General features: G+C 39.8%; 1 protein-coding gene across 1 annotated transcript in view; it reads right to left on the bottom strand.

The window, feature by feature from the left end:
* Window positions 1-13,552, bottom strand: part of cacng2a (calcium channel, voltage-dependent, gamma subunit 2a) — a 54,015-nt gene that overhangs the window by 8,419 nt on the left and 32,044 nt on the right. The window contains exon 2 of the mRNA XM_055052187.1: window positions 13,400-13,483. Within this exon, the coding sequence (XP_054908162.1) occupies window positions 13,400-13,483 (84 nt within the window). The remainder of the gene's footprint in view (window positions 1-13,399; window positions 13,484-13,552) is intronic.

Here is a 13,552-nt window from a genome sequence, read left to right as displayed (position 1 = left end):
GAAAAGAGCGATTGTAAATAAAGCAGTTTGCTGCACCGCCTCAGGGAACTGGCTCCGGCCGCGTCGAATGCCAAGTGAGTGTTTGTGCACAAATACCGGGTTCATAAAAATCTGCAGGGACTTGAGCGATTCCTTCAGAGGTGGAGTGCTGTCAGCCAAACCCAGGGCCATGTTGGTGCAGTGAACTGCAGCGCCGTCCCAGCGGAGGCCCGCTGCAGGCCGGCCGGCCGGTCGCCTCAAAGATCACTGCTCCTCATAGAGGTCTGGATGCTCAAGAAGAGGATCATGTGGATTGGAGAAGCTGAAAGCTGTGTTGATGCACTGGCACCTTTTTTTTTTATTTCTTCTTGGAAAGTTAAAGCTCTACTTTGCTTTTTAGCGAAGCAGCAGGAGTTAATGAGGGAGATTTAATAGTTTAGAAAAATGATTTTTAAGGTTAAGTAAATGTTCACCAGGAAATTGCATAAGTTGGAATTACGAAAATGAATTTGCTTAAAGTGAATGTAACTTTTTTTAAAGAATATGCACATATTTTTGCATATTTGTTGAAATTGGCATGAGATAATCGGTAAAAAATATTGATTTCCTCTTCTTAACTAGAAACAACCAATCAGAGTCAGTCCATGCTGCAGCTTCTTCCTGATAGCAGAACCTTTTGTAAATGCTAATGCTAGTTAGCAATAGCATTTGATGATGGCGAATAATCGGTTTTTCTGTAATGATAAGTTGTTTTCTGCCGTTTGAACATTTAACAGTGAGTACATGAGGGTGATTGACAGCGCTAAGACCCTCACCCTGACTCTGATTGGTTGTTTTTTGTTGGAGTGGTGCTTCAGACAGCAAATGTAGCTCAAGGAAAAAGTGCAGGAGATTGATCTTTTCAGATTATTTGATATGGTGACAGTTTTAGCAAATGTGTAAAAAAAATATTTTTTAAATTAAAGTTACAAACGGCTGCTTTAATGGAAACAAGGCACTTTTGATAAGAATTTGGTTTTTCACTTAAAAAGTATTTGTGCTGGTGTGAGGAGGGGTTTTTTTTTGGCTGTTAAAATTAGTTTATTTTGCAAGACGGCAATGGAGTCTAATTTTTTGTATAATTTTTGTATCATTTTAAAGTCACATGATCCACAACTGGATGTTGTGGATCATGTGACTTTAATTGTGTTTTTTTTAATGGAGTATTGTCAAAGTTTTGCTCACATTTCTAAGGAGGATTTTTGTATTGCTGTACAAAAATTATTTGCTTCATTTTGTAAGAAAAAGTAAAAAATGATCAAAGACTGCTCCAAAAGCAGGAAGTGGACTACAGCGCAGGGCATTCTGGGTAAATACAAACAAATCAAACATGTCAGTCTCTGGGCTTTTTACCAAAAACAAAAGAAATCTGACGCCAGTCCATGTTTGTTTACGTGTTGTGAAGACGAAAGTTGCACTCAGTGTCGTCGTCAGAAGGTTTTGTGTCGCTTCCTTCGGTATTTCTTGGTGCAGCGCCCCCACAGGTGAGGAAGGGAACAGCTTTTTCCATTTGTTTAGTTCGTTTACTCAATTTAGTGAAGAATCAAAGACCAACTCTCCTTTTTCTCAATTTCTCTCCAAATGAGTTTTTTCTTCTTCAACTTTTGTGTCACCTTGGGATCTCGCATCATTAAGCATCCCACTGTCAACAATCAATAAATCTGGCTGGCCCTCTTCTCCTCTTTTGTCTTGGCAAATGAAGCTGATGGATGAAAGCGAGCCCCCTTGCCCTCTCCCACGTAATGTGCTGTGAACGACCGCGTCGATACTTCCAGGAATGGAGGCAGCAGAGACGTTTGCAGATTTAAAAGGAGTCCGGGGCGGGACGCAGAACCAGGGGTCAAACTCTTAGGACAACTTAATATGTAATCAAGCCGAACCGCACGACACCCCCGGGGACGAGCGAGGAGGCAAGGAGAGCGGCAGGCTGAGATGAAATGTTATCTTTGAAACTGTCCCGTCCTGACTGAGTGTAAATTGCATAAGATATAGGGGTGAAAACAGGCAGATTGAGGGACGCTTGCTGTTAAAGTCGACAGAGAAAGACAGGTTGAAGGAAAACCGGAGGGGAGGAGTGAGCTGCACCGTTAAAATCCTCATCATCAGATCTGATCTCGGAGGTCAAAAAGCAAATCAGTATGGTGCAAAATGACACAAAGAATACCGGTGGAAAAAATACTCAAAAATATATAAATGAGTGTCATTTAAATCATTTTACCAACAGCAAGGTCAATTAGACTCGGTTGTATCTCACATTGTTTCCCAGTATGAAGGAGACAGAATCCCATTTTTAAGGCATCAGATTTCCTTTAAGTTATTTTTTATGCATTTTTATAACAAATCAAGGTAACATGACGACTTGATTGTGCTGTAAAATGGCTACATGTCTCTGGAAATGACAAAATACTGTCCCTTTAAGGATAGGCACACCTATTCAAGATGTGCTAAAAAACCAGAGGGAAAATCTCTTGATTTTAGCTAATATTAGGACCTATTGTCACTTTAAATCCAAATAATCTGCTGCTGGCCACACCTCCCAACTCAGCGTTTACACTCTCATCTCAAAATGGCCGCAGACAGATGTGCAATTATATAACCAAACATCTTTGAAAAGCAGAAGTGGAGCCTCCTGTGTAACCAACAAGAATGTAGCAAGTGGTTTTTTGGATGGTAAGTCGACAACAAAACACTGCACAGCACAGACGGAGGTGAAACAAGCTGACCAAACATGTTGGAGCTTAGCTTTGGATGCTAGGTAACGAGCGAAACTCTGCTGGAGTTGCTAGGTAACAACAATCTGTCAGATTTTTGAAAAGCTAATTTACTAGACAGTTTAAAAAAACGTGCAAAATGTGGATTTAGGCTAGCAGGTCTCCTTTAAACCTAATTAAAGTTACTGGGGAGAGAATTCTACAAAAAAGAGCAAATCAAAAATCCTCCACATTGATGCAACACTTGATGCCAGATATCTGAATCAAGACTAGAAGAATCAGGTGCTTCGAGTAGAACCTGACCTGATTTCAATGAATGAAATCACTATTTAAACACAGATTTATTTATCCCAGTCTGAACTATGAGACTGGGATATGATTGCGATCTTTTCAGATGTGTCGCATTTTACTCCAACCAAATATAGATTTTTGTTCCCGTTTTCGACTCCTCTCATGTTTAATCCAAACATGGGCGTCGGTGGTGGAGCTCACCAAGCGTTACAGTAATGAGTCATATTGAGTAACAGCGCTGCGGTTCGGAGCGGTACAGTGGAGGCTGTTCCTGCCGGCACGCGTGCCAACACGCTCGCAGTCACAGGGTGCAGGAGTGGATACTGTGTGCTCTGTATTGATTGGCACGGCACCGACAAAGGCTGCTGTCCGAACGCCACCAGTCCTCTGCTGCTGGCTGACAAACGGCTTAATGAGACTTAGCACCCATGCAGCGCTGCAGCATGGAGCAACAGTGGACGCCTGCGCGCGCAGCCTTTGTTCAAACAGTGAAGAAATCCACACATCAGACTGAAACTGAGTTTCTCAGAGGATTTTCTCTGACATTGGATGAGAAAATAATGACTATTGAAGTAAATTGGCATATTTTTTTTGTTTTTAATAAAAAATCTTTTAAAAATAAAGAGTTAATTTCTGTTAAGAAAATGTTTAGATTAATCTCAGAAATTCAGTGAATGATTTTATACAAAAGATTTTATTATTATTTTTTGTACAGACCATAGTTCTACCCTAAGCATAACATCTTTCCTTCGAAGGATTATCTTGTCTATTATGTTTATAAGTTTATAAATGTCTTCTGAAATGTTTACCTCATAAAAATCTTGACACTTGTTTTACATTTTCTTGATCTTCATTAGAAAGACTCACATGAATTCCTGCGTTTTGACGACTGAATCAGTGAAGCTCTGCTGGTGTGAAATTAAAAGAAATAAATAACTGACAGTTTTTAGAAAAAAACAAAAAAAATCTCTGACCTCAAAAAGTCAAAAATGGGCAAGAAAATAAGAAAAAAATCCTGATATTTCTGAGTTACAAAAGTCATAAAATTGCACAGAAAAAAACTCTGAAATTTTGACACTAATTTTACAACAAATTTTTTTTGGGGAGATACAAAAATATTTGCAAGAAAAAAACTAGTTTTAGATTAATGTCAAACATCATTATCTAACCTGTACAAAAAAAAAGTTATGAATTATATTCGATCTATAGATCTATCCTAGGTGATATCTTGTCTATTATGTATAATTTATCTTCTGGAATGTCTCTTTTATATTTTCCTGATCGTCTTGGATTCCTGCGTTCTGACGTCCTGAATCAGTGAAACTCAGTGAAATCTGCCAGAAAGCGCCACCTCTCTCTACCTGCTGTCCCCCCCACTGTTCCTGACAGGGTCGAGAGGAAATCAGCATTGGCTCCTAATCAGCCTCCTCCAGCCCTGAATGTGCTGATGTGCAGGACAGGGTCATGCTAATCAGGTGCCTGAGCTTGCAGGCGCATTGATTTAATACAACAAGCGCTTATTAATCCTTTCCACGCCTCCTCCTCTTCCTCAGCCCTTGCACCGTCCTCTTCCTCCCCCCAATGCTTCCCATCAACCCGACATTAAATAAAACACGCTGCAAGTGTCAAACACACACTGTGAAATAACGTTCGCTAACAATTTTTTTTGTAGCTTTAGTAGAAATGTTTTGACAGTTTTCAGACTAAATTTAGCTGACTGTGTTCTAACTACACACCTCAAAGCAGAAGTAGATTTTGACTGAAGCTGATCAGAAAATAATGGATGCAAATGTCGGCGGAGATATTTGTGAAGTAGCAGCACAGATGTTCCAACGGGACACTGAGGACACCTCCAGTCATTTTCTCTTCCTGTGCTGCGTTTTCCTGAAAGTGTAACAATCTATTTATTCATTTTTCAGTCTATTACTCATCAGCTGATATCAGCTTCAGAAGGCTCAGAGTTAGAGAAGATAGTTTTATCAACTGCTCCATAATCTCAGACATTTAAGGGAGTAATATTGTGTCAAATTGGCTTATTTGTTGTAATATTATTCCTTTCTGAAAAACATGCATTGATTATTTCATGATTGTTTGAGAAATCCTTGAATCTCCTCTGGCAGCCATTCAGGAGCGACTCGCTCTTATTGCAAAAACACAAAATCGTACCAAACATTGTTCAGTTTCTAGTGCAGATGTCTTAGTACACTTGGAATAAGACTAAACTAACTGACAAGCAAGATATACGATCTGGTTTTTAGTCAATAATTCCCTAATATTGATTTTAAAATATGAATAATTCCACTGCCAGATTATTTAACTTACAATGACATTTAAGGTGTTAATTGAAATAATTTGATTTTACTTTTGATTTTAAAAAGTAAAATCAAAAGTATTGATTTTACTTTTTAAAATCAATATCAAGAAATTATTTACTTAAACCAAACTCTTATGTCTTGCTGAAAAGATACTTTTCAGTTAGTTTTGTCCCATTTCAAGTATTTGAAGATAGTTTCACTAGAAGCTCAGGGTTTTCTGCAACATTTTATAAACCTGGCGGGCCACCAGGCTTTATTTACGCCCCGCCAGACTAAACTTTATTTATTTTAGTTTTTTTTATTGTTTATCTTTTTTAAGACTTTGTGTTTAGGCATTGCTAATAATGTCTCCCAATAGCACATAATTACCTACTGATATTTTCAAATTTCCTGTCAACGTTGAACATTTTTAACTAAAAAACATGCTGGATTACTGCCTTGAAACTAAATCAAAACACTTGATAAGATTTTGTGTTTGTGCATTGTGTCTTTCTAAATATGCAATCAGATTAAATTTAAAGAGCATCAGAAAAAGCAGAAACCAGAGATCTGCAAAGGCAACAAGAGCTCACTCCTTTATTTCTCATTTTTTGCAGTTTGCCAGAGTTTTGCACATTCTGACCTCAGGAGAAAATTAATAGAAATGGGATAAACTTTAAATATCACTTCTCTTGACATGACAACGACTCAAAACACTTTTACACTACAGCAATGTTCTCTATTTATATACAGAGAAGCAGATCAGAAGTCGGATCCGGGTTACATGTCTTAGAGTCCCATTAGACTTGGTGATATTTCTTCAAATAAAATACAGCCCTAAATCTTCCTAACACATTTGCAGCGTTTAGGGGTGATAATGTTTGGTGAAATAAAAAAGAAAAGAAAAGCAGGACGGCAGACGATGCATCCTTACACCTGTTTCTGCTGCCGGTACCCACACATCGCTGAGCTGAAGGGATTGTGTGGGTTGTGGTGGTAGACTGGTGGCTGCATCAGAAATAAATGACTCTTTATGAACAACTTTCCTGAGGCGAAGGGACGGCACAGTTTCTGCTGCAAACCTAGAAAGCTCCTGGAGCCTGAGGCTGTTTTCACATCTGATAGTTCAGAAGACTCGGTTCGATTGGGGACCAAAGTTGCAACATTTGTTGCTTTTCCTGCTTTTCCTCTCTTTCACACTGATCTGTGTCAAACGATCCAAACTAGTAGAAAAACCAGTTCCCCTCCTCGCCTGGGGTGGCGCTGCACCAAAACCACAGAAGAAAATGACACACAAACCTCTGAAGAAAACACATATCTTCTTTGCAAAATGTAAGCAAAAATAACTTTAGGAGTTGTAGGATTTCTCTTGATTGTCACGTTTCTTTTGGTTGTATTTACCCAGAATTCCCTGCGCTGTAGTCCACTTCCTGCTTTTGGAGCGCCTCCAGGCTGCTTGATGTTCACAGACGTATTTGAGAGTTGAAGGACCAGAGAGCTTTGGTTCATCTGCTTTAATCAAACTTTAATTCAGCTGAAGTGGCCATTGGCGCGATTTGAATGCAAATGTGAACGAGAGCGTTCCAAAAGCAGGAGGTGCACTACAGCGCAGGGAATTCTGGGTAAATACAACCAAAACAAATGCACAAGTCTAAAGCTCCTGGGACAAATGGCTTTGAAAAGAGAAATCCTCCAACCGTTAAAGTCTGACGCCACTCCATTTTGTTTACATTTTGTGATGAAGAAAGTAGAGCTCAATGTGTTTTTGTCGTTTCCGTCAGTGGTTCCTGGTGCAGCGCCCCCACAGGCAAGGAGGGGAACAGGTTTTTTAAATGTTCAGTTCGTTTGACACAATGCAGTGTGGAAGTGAACCTCAGCAGTTGAAAATGTAACAAATGTTGCAACTTTGGGCCCTAAATTGAACTGAGTCAACTGGACAACCAGGTGTGGAAACACCTTAAGAATAATGGATTCCATTAACAATCTGCACCCGCAAATCAGAAAAATGTTAAACCCTAGACTTTAAAGTTGCAGGTAGAAATCTGTTTGGCTACTTTAGAACAAAAGCATAAACGTCTGCTTCACAGCTCCAAATAAAATAACATGAGTTCACAGAAAGCTGAGTGAAAGCTCAGTAATTATCTTTTCTATAATGCATCCAAGCTGGAGTAAATGAAAAGATAATACGCCCGTCTGTAACCCTGAAAGCACATTTCAGTTACTTAATTTATCCAGGATTTATTCTTTGGGCTGTGCAATCTGTAGACTGGATGTTTTTTCTTCAACTTTGCTTTTGGCTGCAAATGTATTTGCAAAAAGAGTCAGACCTGAGTCTTGCTTGGAGGCATGGCCGTCACGCAAATGTTCACCGGTAAAGTTACGCAGACGAGCCGAATGAAGATCATAAGTTAGTAAAATTACATTTGTTCTGATCTCTGCTTATTAGGAGGACAAAGTCCCTCACCTCTGTTTTACGACCTATTTATTCCCCTATAAGAACACATAAAGTGTGAGGACTGATGTTCACTGAGTCAATCAGGACAAAAATGATTTGCCATTAATTCACTGGTCCCTCATTTCTATGCGGTGTGTTTTATGTGTTGGTCAACGGCTTCGTTATTCACTGAAAATACGAGAATGCACCTTGTCACAGTGAACTGCAAAAAACACAAAGTCCTCCTGCTCTGGTTTCTAGTGCAAGTGTCAATGAATTTATTTAGGTAGCACATAAAAATAACACGTTGAATAAAGTGCTTCTAGATCTGGGATCTAAAATCGGCCTATACCAATCAAACACAGAAAATCAGCCCTGGTTCAACTTAAAACATATTTATTAATAGACCTAGACATAAAGGTACTGAATTAAGAGTGTATTTCAAATCTCTGCAGCAGTGCAGCACACTTAAATACACCAATAGCCTCACAAACTTGGTCAAACATGTAAAAACAAATTTCATTTGTTCAGTCGGTGAAATTAGGAGTATAATGGCTGATTTTAAATAAATAAACTGAAACTGACAATATAATGTAAAAATAAATTGCAACAAACATTTAAAATGATTGAGAAAGTGAAGTTAAAAAATCTTTATGTAATGTAAAATATATAACAATAAAGCACAGAGTTAGAGTGAATAGATCTGCCCTTATGTTTCTATATCAGGTGCAGATCTTATATTTGCACTAGAAACTAGACCAAAAATACTTGAGAGTATTTAGTGTTTTTGCAGCGTACGGGATGCCAGAGGAGCCGAACAGATAGTAAACTGTTGTGCTGAGAACAAACCCATCATGCTGTCATGTGACAGCCGGGCATGGCTGCTGATATCACCCCCAGCCTCTGGCCTGCACGCCCTCGCCCCAGACCCATCGATTTTATCGGGCGACACCAAAGCCAGCTCAGGCCAACGTCCAGCACCCCGCGACGCCCCGAGGGCGACGAGGGCCTCGTCAATGTCAGAAAACACTCCCAGATCAGCTCATAACGGCGAGACAGAAGCTGTGAGGGATTTACCCCCGTCCCTAACAGCTGCTGTTCTTCTACTTCCTACATTATAACTTAATCTGGTAAATGTATTGATTTTGTTTGGAGGAAGCAACTTGCTTTATTTAATATTTTGTTTCAGTCATCCTCTCGTGTCTTTGAGGTCACCTGGTCATGTGTTGCCATGGAGCAGCGCTGACAAGGACCTGCTGTCCAATCAGCCTCACTGGGAAAATCCATAGTTTGAGCAGGAGGGGCATGTTTTTGGATTTTGTTTGGGCCCAGATTGGTTTGGTTTTAGTTGTGTATAATAAGCTAAACCAAACATAAGATAGAGAAAAACTTCACACAGGAAAGGCTTTTCTAAACTAGTTTGAATGATACGTATGCATATGGTTTGAATGCATATGTGAATGGCAAGCGGACCGGAGAGCGCTCCAAAAGCAGGAAGCAGACTATAGCGCAGGGGATTCTGGGTAAATGCAAGAGAAATAGCTTAGTCTTTTACCACAAGAGAAATTCTACAACCGATGAAATCTGACGCCACTCCACTTCTGTTTACTTGTCATGAAGAAGGAAGCTGCGATCACATCGTATTCGTGTCATTTCCTTCGGTGGGTCTTGGTGGAGCGCCACCGTTGGTGAGGAGGGGAACAGGTTTGTCAAATGGTTTGGTTTACTTTCACACTGCAAGCTGAAAATGTAACAAAAGTTGTAATTTTCCTCCCAAATGGAACCAAATCTACCGGATTATCAGGTGTGAAAACAGCTTGAAGCCACTTTGCTAATAAATTGTCAGTTGTTAAAGACTCATTTGTTTCCATGTTTTAACCATGTCAACATTTCTTTTCTGGAGGATTTCCATAAATTAATGGAACAAATTATTGTATTCATATAATTTTTGGCTCTTCTGAATTTCATCAAGCAGTTCTCTTTTTTCAAAACCTGATGAGGGGAAAATTAAATCCAATTAAATTTCAGATTTAAGCCAATCAGTCCTACTTGGCCTCACCTGGCCTCTGCGTCTCGTAGAAGTCGTGTTTTGCGGTTATAGTATTAGCGTGTTGCATAACTGGGCGTTTTCTTCCCTCTTTCATCTCCTCTCAGCTGCTTAGCGCCTAGTTGAGCAGCGGATGATGGAAGCTCCAACACGGCATGATCTAAAAACCCACTGGCGCTTCAGCGTGCCTCAGCTGGCTTATATAACCCAGCCTGGATATGCAAACTGCCTGGCTGCTGGGGGGAGCGGAGTGCACACACACACACACACACACGCACACACACACACACACACACACACACACACACACACACACACACACACATCCAGCTCATCAACGTTTGAGTGTTTAGGAGAATAAAGTCAGGATTTGTGTGTGTTTTTATTTTTTCTGCTTGGCAACCGTGTCGTCTCTCCTCCTCGCCACGCTTCGTGATGACATCAGCACAATTTTTGGGCCAGCGAGTTCCTCTGTGATGTCATTTCCGGCGGGTCTTCACCTGAAGTGACTTTTTTGTTGTTGCGTAACTCGACCAATTTTTCAACCAGTCTCTTTTTTTCTCACTATGGACACAGCAGGTGGGCCAAACAATTTAAATGATTAGTTTGTAATTTAATACTCAAATTTCTTATTGAGAAAAAAATCTTTTAAGTTTAATCTTGGAAGATGGCTGTAAAAATATTAATGAACGTTATGATTTTGTCTCACATAAAATATAATATAGTATTTTATAAATATTAAGGTAAGTATTTTTCACTCTAGTAAGTGCAAATATATTAGTTCACTTGAAATTAAAACAAAACTGACTTTTAAGCAATTTTCCTGCAAAATAGTTTAAATAAATTAAACTATTTTGTTCCTCCAGCAGATTCCTTCACTAATGAAAACACATTTTCTCGTTACAATGTGAAATTATTTGCCATCGTTTTCTTTAAGGAAACGTCTCACAACTATAAAATACCAGACAGCGTAAGAACAGATGAATCTTTTAAATAATTATTCTAACATTTTCTAAACCATGTTTAGTTTGCTTTAATCCAACTCTTGTTCATTTGTCTAGAAAGTTTGGTTCCTTCAGGATTCTGAATATAATCAAATAAAAAAGCAAATTCTGGTCCACCTACAAACTTCAGCCTCGGTTCAGTTGAAATGAACTCTGGTGCCGTTCAAATGCATATGTGAATGCCAAGTGGACCAGCAACCACTACCAAAATCCGGAAGCACATTATAGCACAAGGCATTCTGGGTAAATACAACCAAAACAAACGTGAGTGCAGCGCTAGCGGGACATTAAAGACAAATTGCTTTTTCAAAGACAAAAAATAAATCCTATCACCACTAAAATCTGAAGCTTCTCTGTTTTTGTTTACATTTTGTGATGATAGAAGCTGCACTCAATGTTTTCTTCTGAGGTTTACTGGCGTTTCCTGCAGTGGTTTTTGTTGCAGCGCCCCCACAGGCGAGGAGGGTTTTAAGTTGGTTTTGTGGGTTTGACTGAGAGCAGTGAGGAAGAGAACCACAGCAGCTGGAAATGTTACAAATGTTGTCATTTTGATCCCAAACTGAACCGAGTCCATCAGGTGTTAAAACACCCAGAAAATTAAATTATTGCCCCTAGAAAATAAAATTATTCTTTTGTCCTTTGTTTCTGGAGCTGAACTTTTGTGCTTTATGGCTTTTTGGTCTTTAAATTTGTGACTTGATATGATGGTTTCAGATAAAAAAGACGTTTATCATTATTTTCTTTTTGTGGAAGAAGCGTGTTAATTTGTCTGTATTTATGTTCATATTGACAACAGATGGGTAGGTAGGTAACTCTGGCATATTAAATGCATCGTCCCTTTTGAAATTCATGAACAACAGTAACAAATTTGCATCCGCCTCCTGTGACCCCATCGTGCACCGAGCAAAGGAAAAAAATATCGAGATCTTCAGAAGTGTAACGCTATGAATCACCATGACTGTAAGTGCAACGCAATAGCAGGAGCGTGAAGAGATGCAGAGAAAGAGGGCGATCAAGAGAGGCCTGACCCATATAAGAACGAGGCTGAAATATTTATGGATGTGAGTGTCCTAATTGGCAGGCCACTGGGAGGAGCGCGGCAAGGAGGTTAACTAACGTACGCTCACAGAACGCGGCGGATCATCCCCGCCCTGATGGACGCCTCATTACGACTCCCGCCGTCGCGGCTGCGGCTCAGTTAGAGCCATTACCAGAGCCGTTGTCATAACCCCTCTCCATCGCACAGACGGACTGGAACAAGCGCTCAGAGCGCTGAGTCAAACGCAGCCTAATTGGCCGGGTTTGTCTCCGGGGCTGGCACGAACGGCGCGGCACGGCGCGGTGCGGTGCGGTGCGGCGCGGCGCGGCGAGAGGCCGCCTCGGCTGAAGATCAGAGCGACGCTTTCCGATCACTGAGAGGAAAACCTGAAGGGACCCCAAACGTCCCCGTGTCTGCAGAGGGAGGCTGAGGGCGAATACTACAAAATAAAACATTAATGACGAGAATTAAGTGTGTTCAATATGAAGACAGGAGTTGGGCACTGACTATTTACACTTCAGTAACTTTTTTGAAATACTTGAATTTGTTTTTACTATGCATTACATTTTATTATGAAGTATATTTTTACTCTTATTTGAGTAAAATTTCTGGATTTTCTCCCCACTGAATAAAAAACAAACATGTTTTCACCAAAAATCCTCCACACACACACACATCCAATTCTTGTTAGTTTCATAAGTTTTTTATTGAAAGAAACTGATTTTATTATTTTATGCTACTTATATGAATTATTGAGAGTTTAGTTCTTAAAGTACCAACATTTCCAACAAACTTTATACTGTGGCCCATCTGATGATGTAATTTTTGAATATTAAGTGATTGATAATTTGATCAGTTACTTTGTACTTTAGTAGATGTTTTATTAAATCATTTTTTACTCTTACTTGAGAACAGTCTTTACTCTGATTATGACTTTATTCTTACAATAAATACTTTGTTGTTTTAGGGCCACACTGGGAAAATGAAAGCCTTTAAACTACAAGAAAAAAGTTTTAATAATAAAAAATCTGTAATACCACCAGAATAATTCCCAAATATTGGTGGGAGATTACTTCACTTATTATATGAGAGAAATGTCTTTTAATCTGCAAATGAAACTAAAACTTTTCCATCAATAAGGAATTACTGACTTAAAAAAAGCTTTGATAACTTCCTGAAAGTGAGTTTTGTCTTATTTCAAATGCAGTCAGACATTTTTTATAAAACATTTGGTGAGATGTTGTGTTTTTGCAGTGTGCAGCTCTTCCTGCACACTGCAGGAAGAGCTGCATAACAGCAGCTCTTCCTGAGCTGCTGAGATGTTTAGGACTTGTAATCAAACGACTCCGACAAGCATGTCTGTCTTGCTTGCACAAAGGGGATGGGAGCAGAAATCGATGTGCTGTGTTTACAGGCTGCACAGCTGACTGTAACACTGCACGTTGTGTTACACACAGCAGAAACAGACGGGCTGCTTCTGGCTCGACCCGGTCCGGCCGGCACCGCTGAGCAGAGGACCAACATGGAGCGGGACGCAGGCGGAGGATTGTGTGATACTCACGTAAGAAGTACTCTGATGGATCCGCTTCGTAATCCGTTTCCTCGGGAAAATGGTCTATCTGTTTACACATTCCTTTGAAGTTTCCTGCAGGGAAAAAACACAGAAAGTTGGAGAGAGTTAACCCACAGTCTCCTTAAAAGTTAGACAAAGAAC

Source organism: Poeciliopsis prolifica, unplaced genomic scaffold, assembly GCF_027474105.1.
Source record: "Poeciliopsis prolifica strain line A6 unplaced genomic scaffold, Auburn_PproV2 SCAFFOLD034, whole genome shotgun sequence".
In the NCBI taxonomy this organism is placed as follows: Eukaryota; Metazoa; Chordata; class Actinopteri; order Cyprinodontiformes; family Poeciliidae; genus Poeciliopsis; species Poeciliopsis prolifica.
Note: the sequence above shows the minus strand (reverse complement) of the source record. Positions and strands in the feature narration are given on the sequence as shown.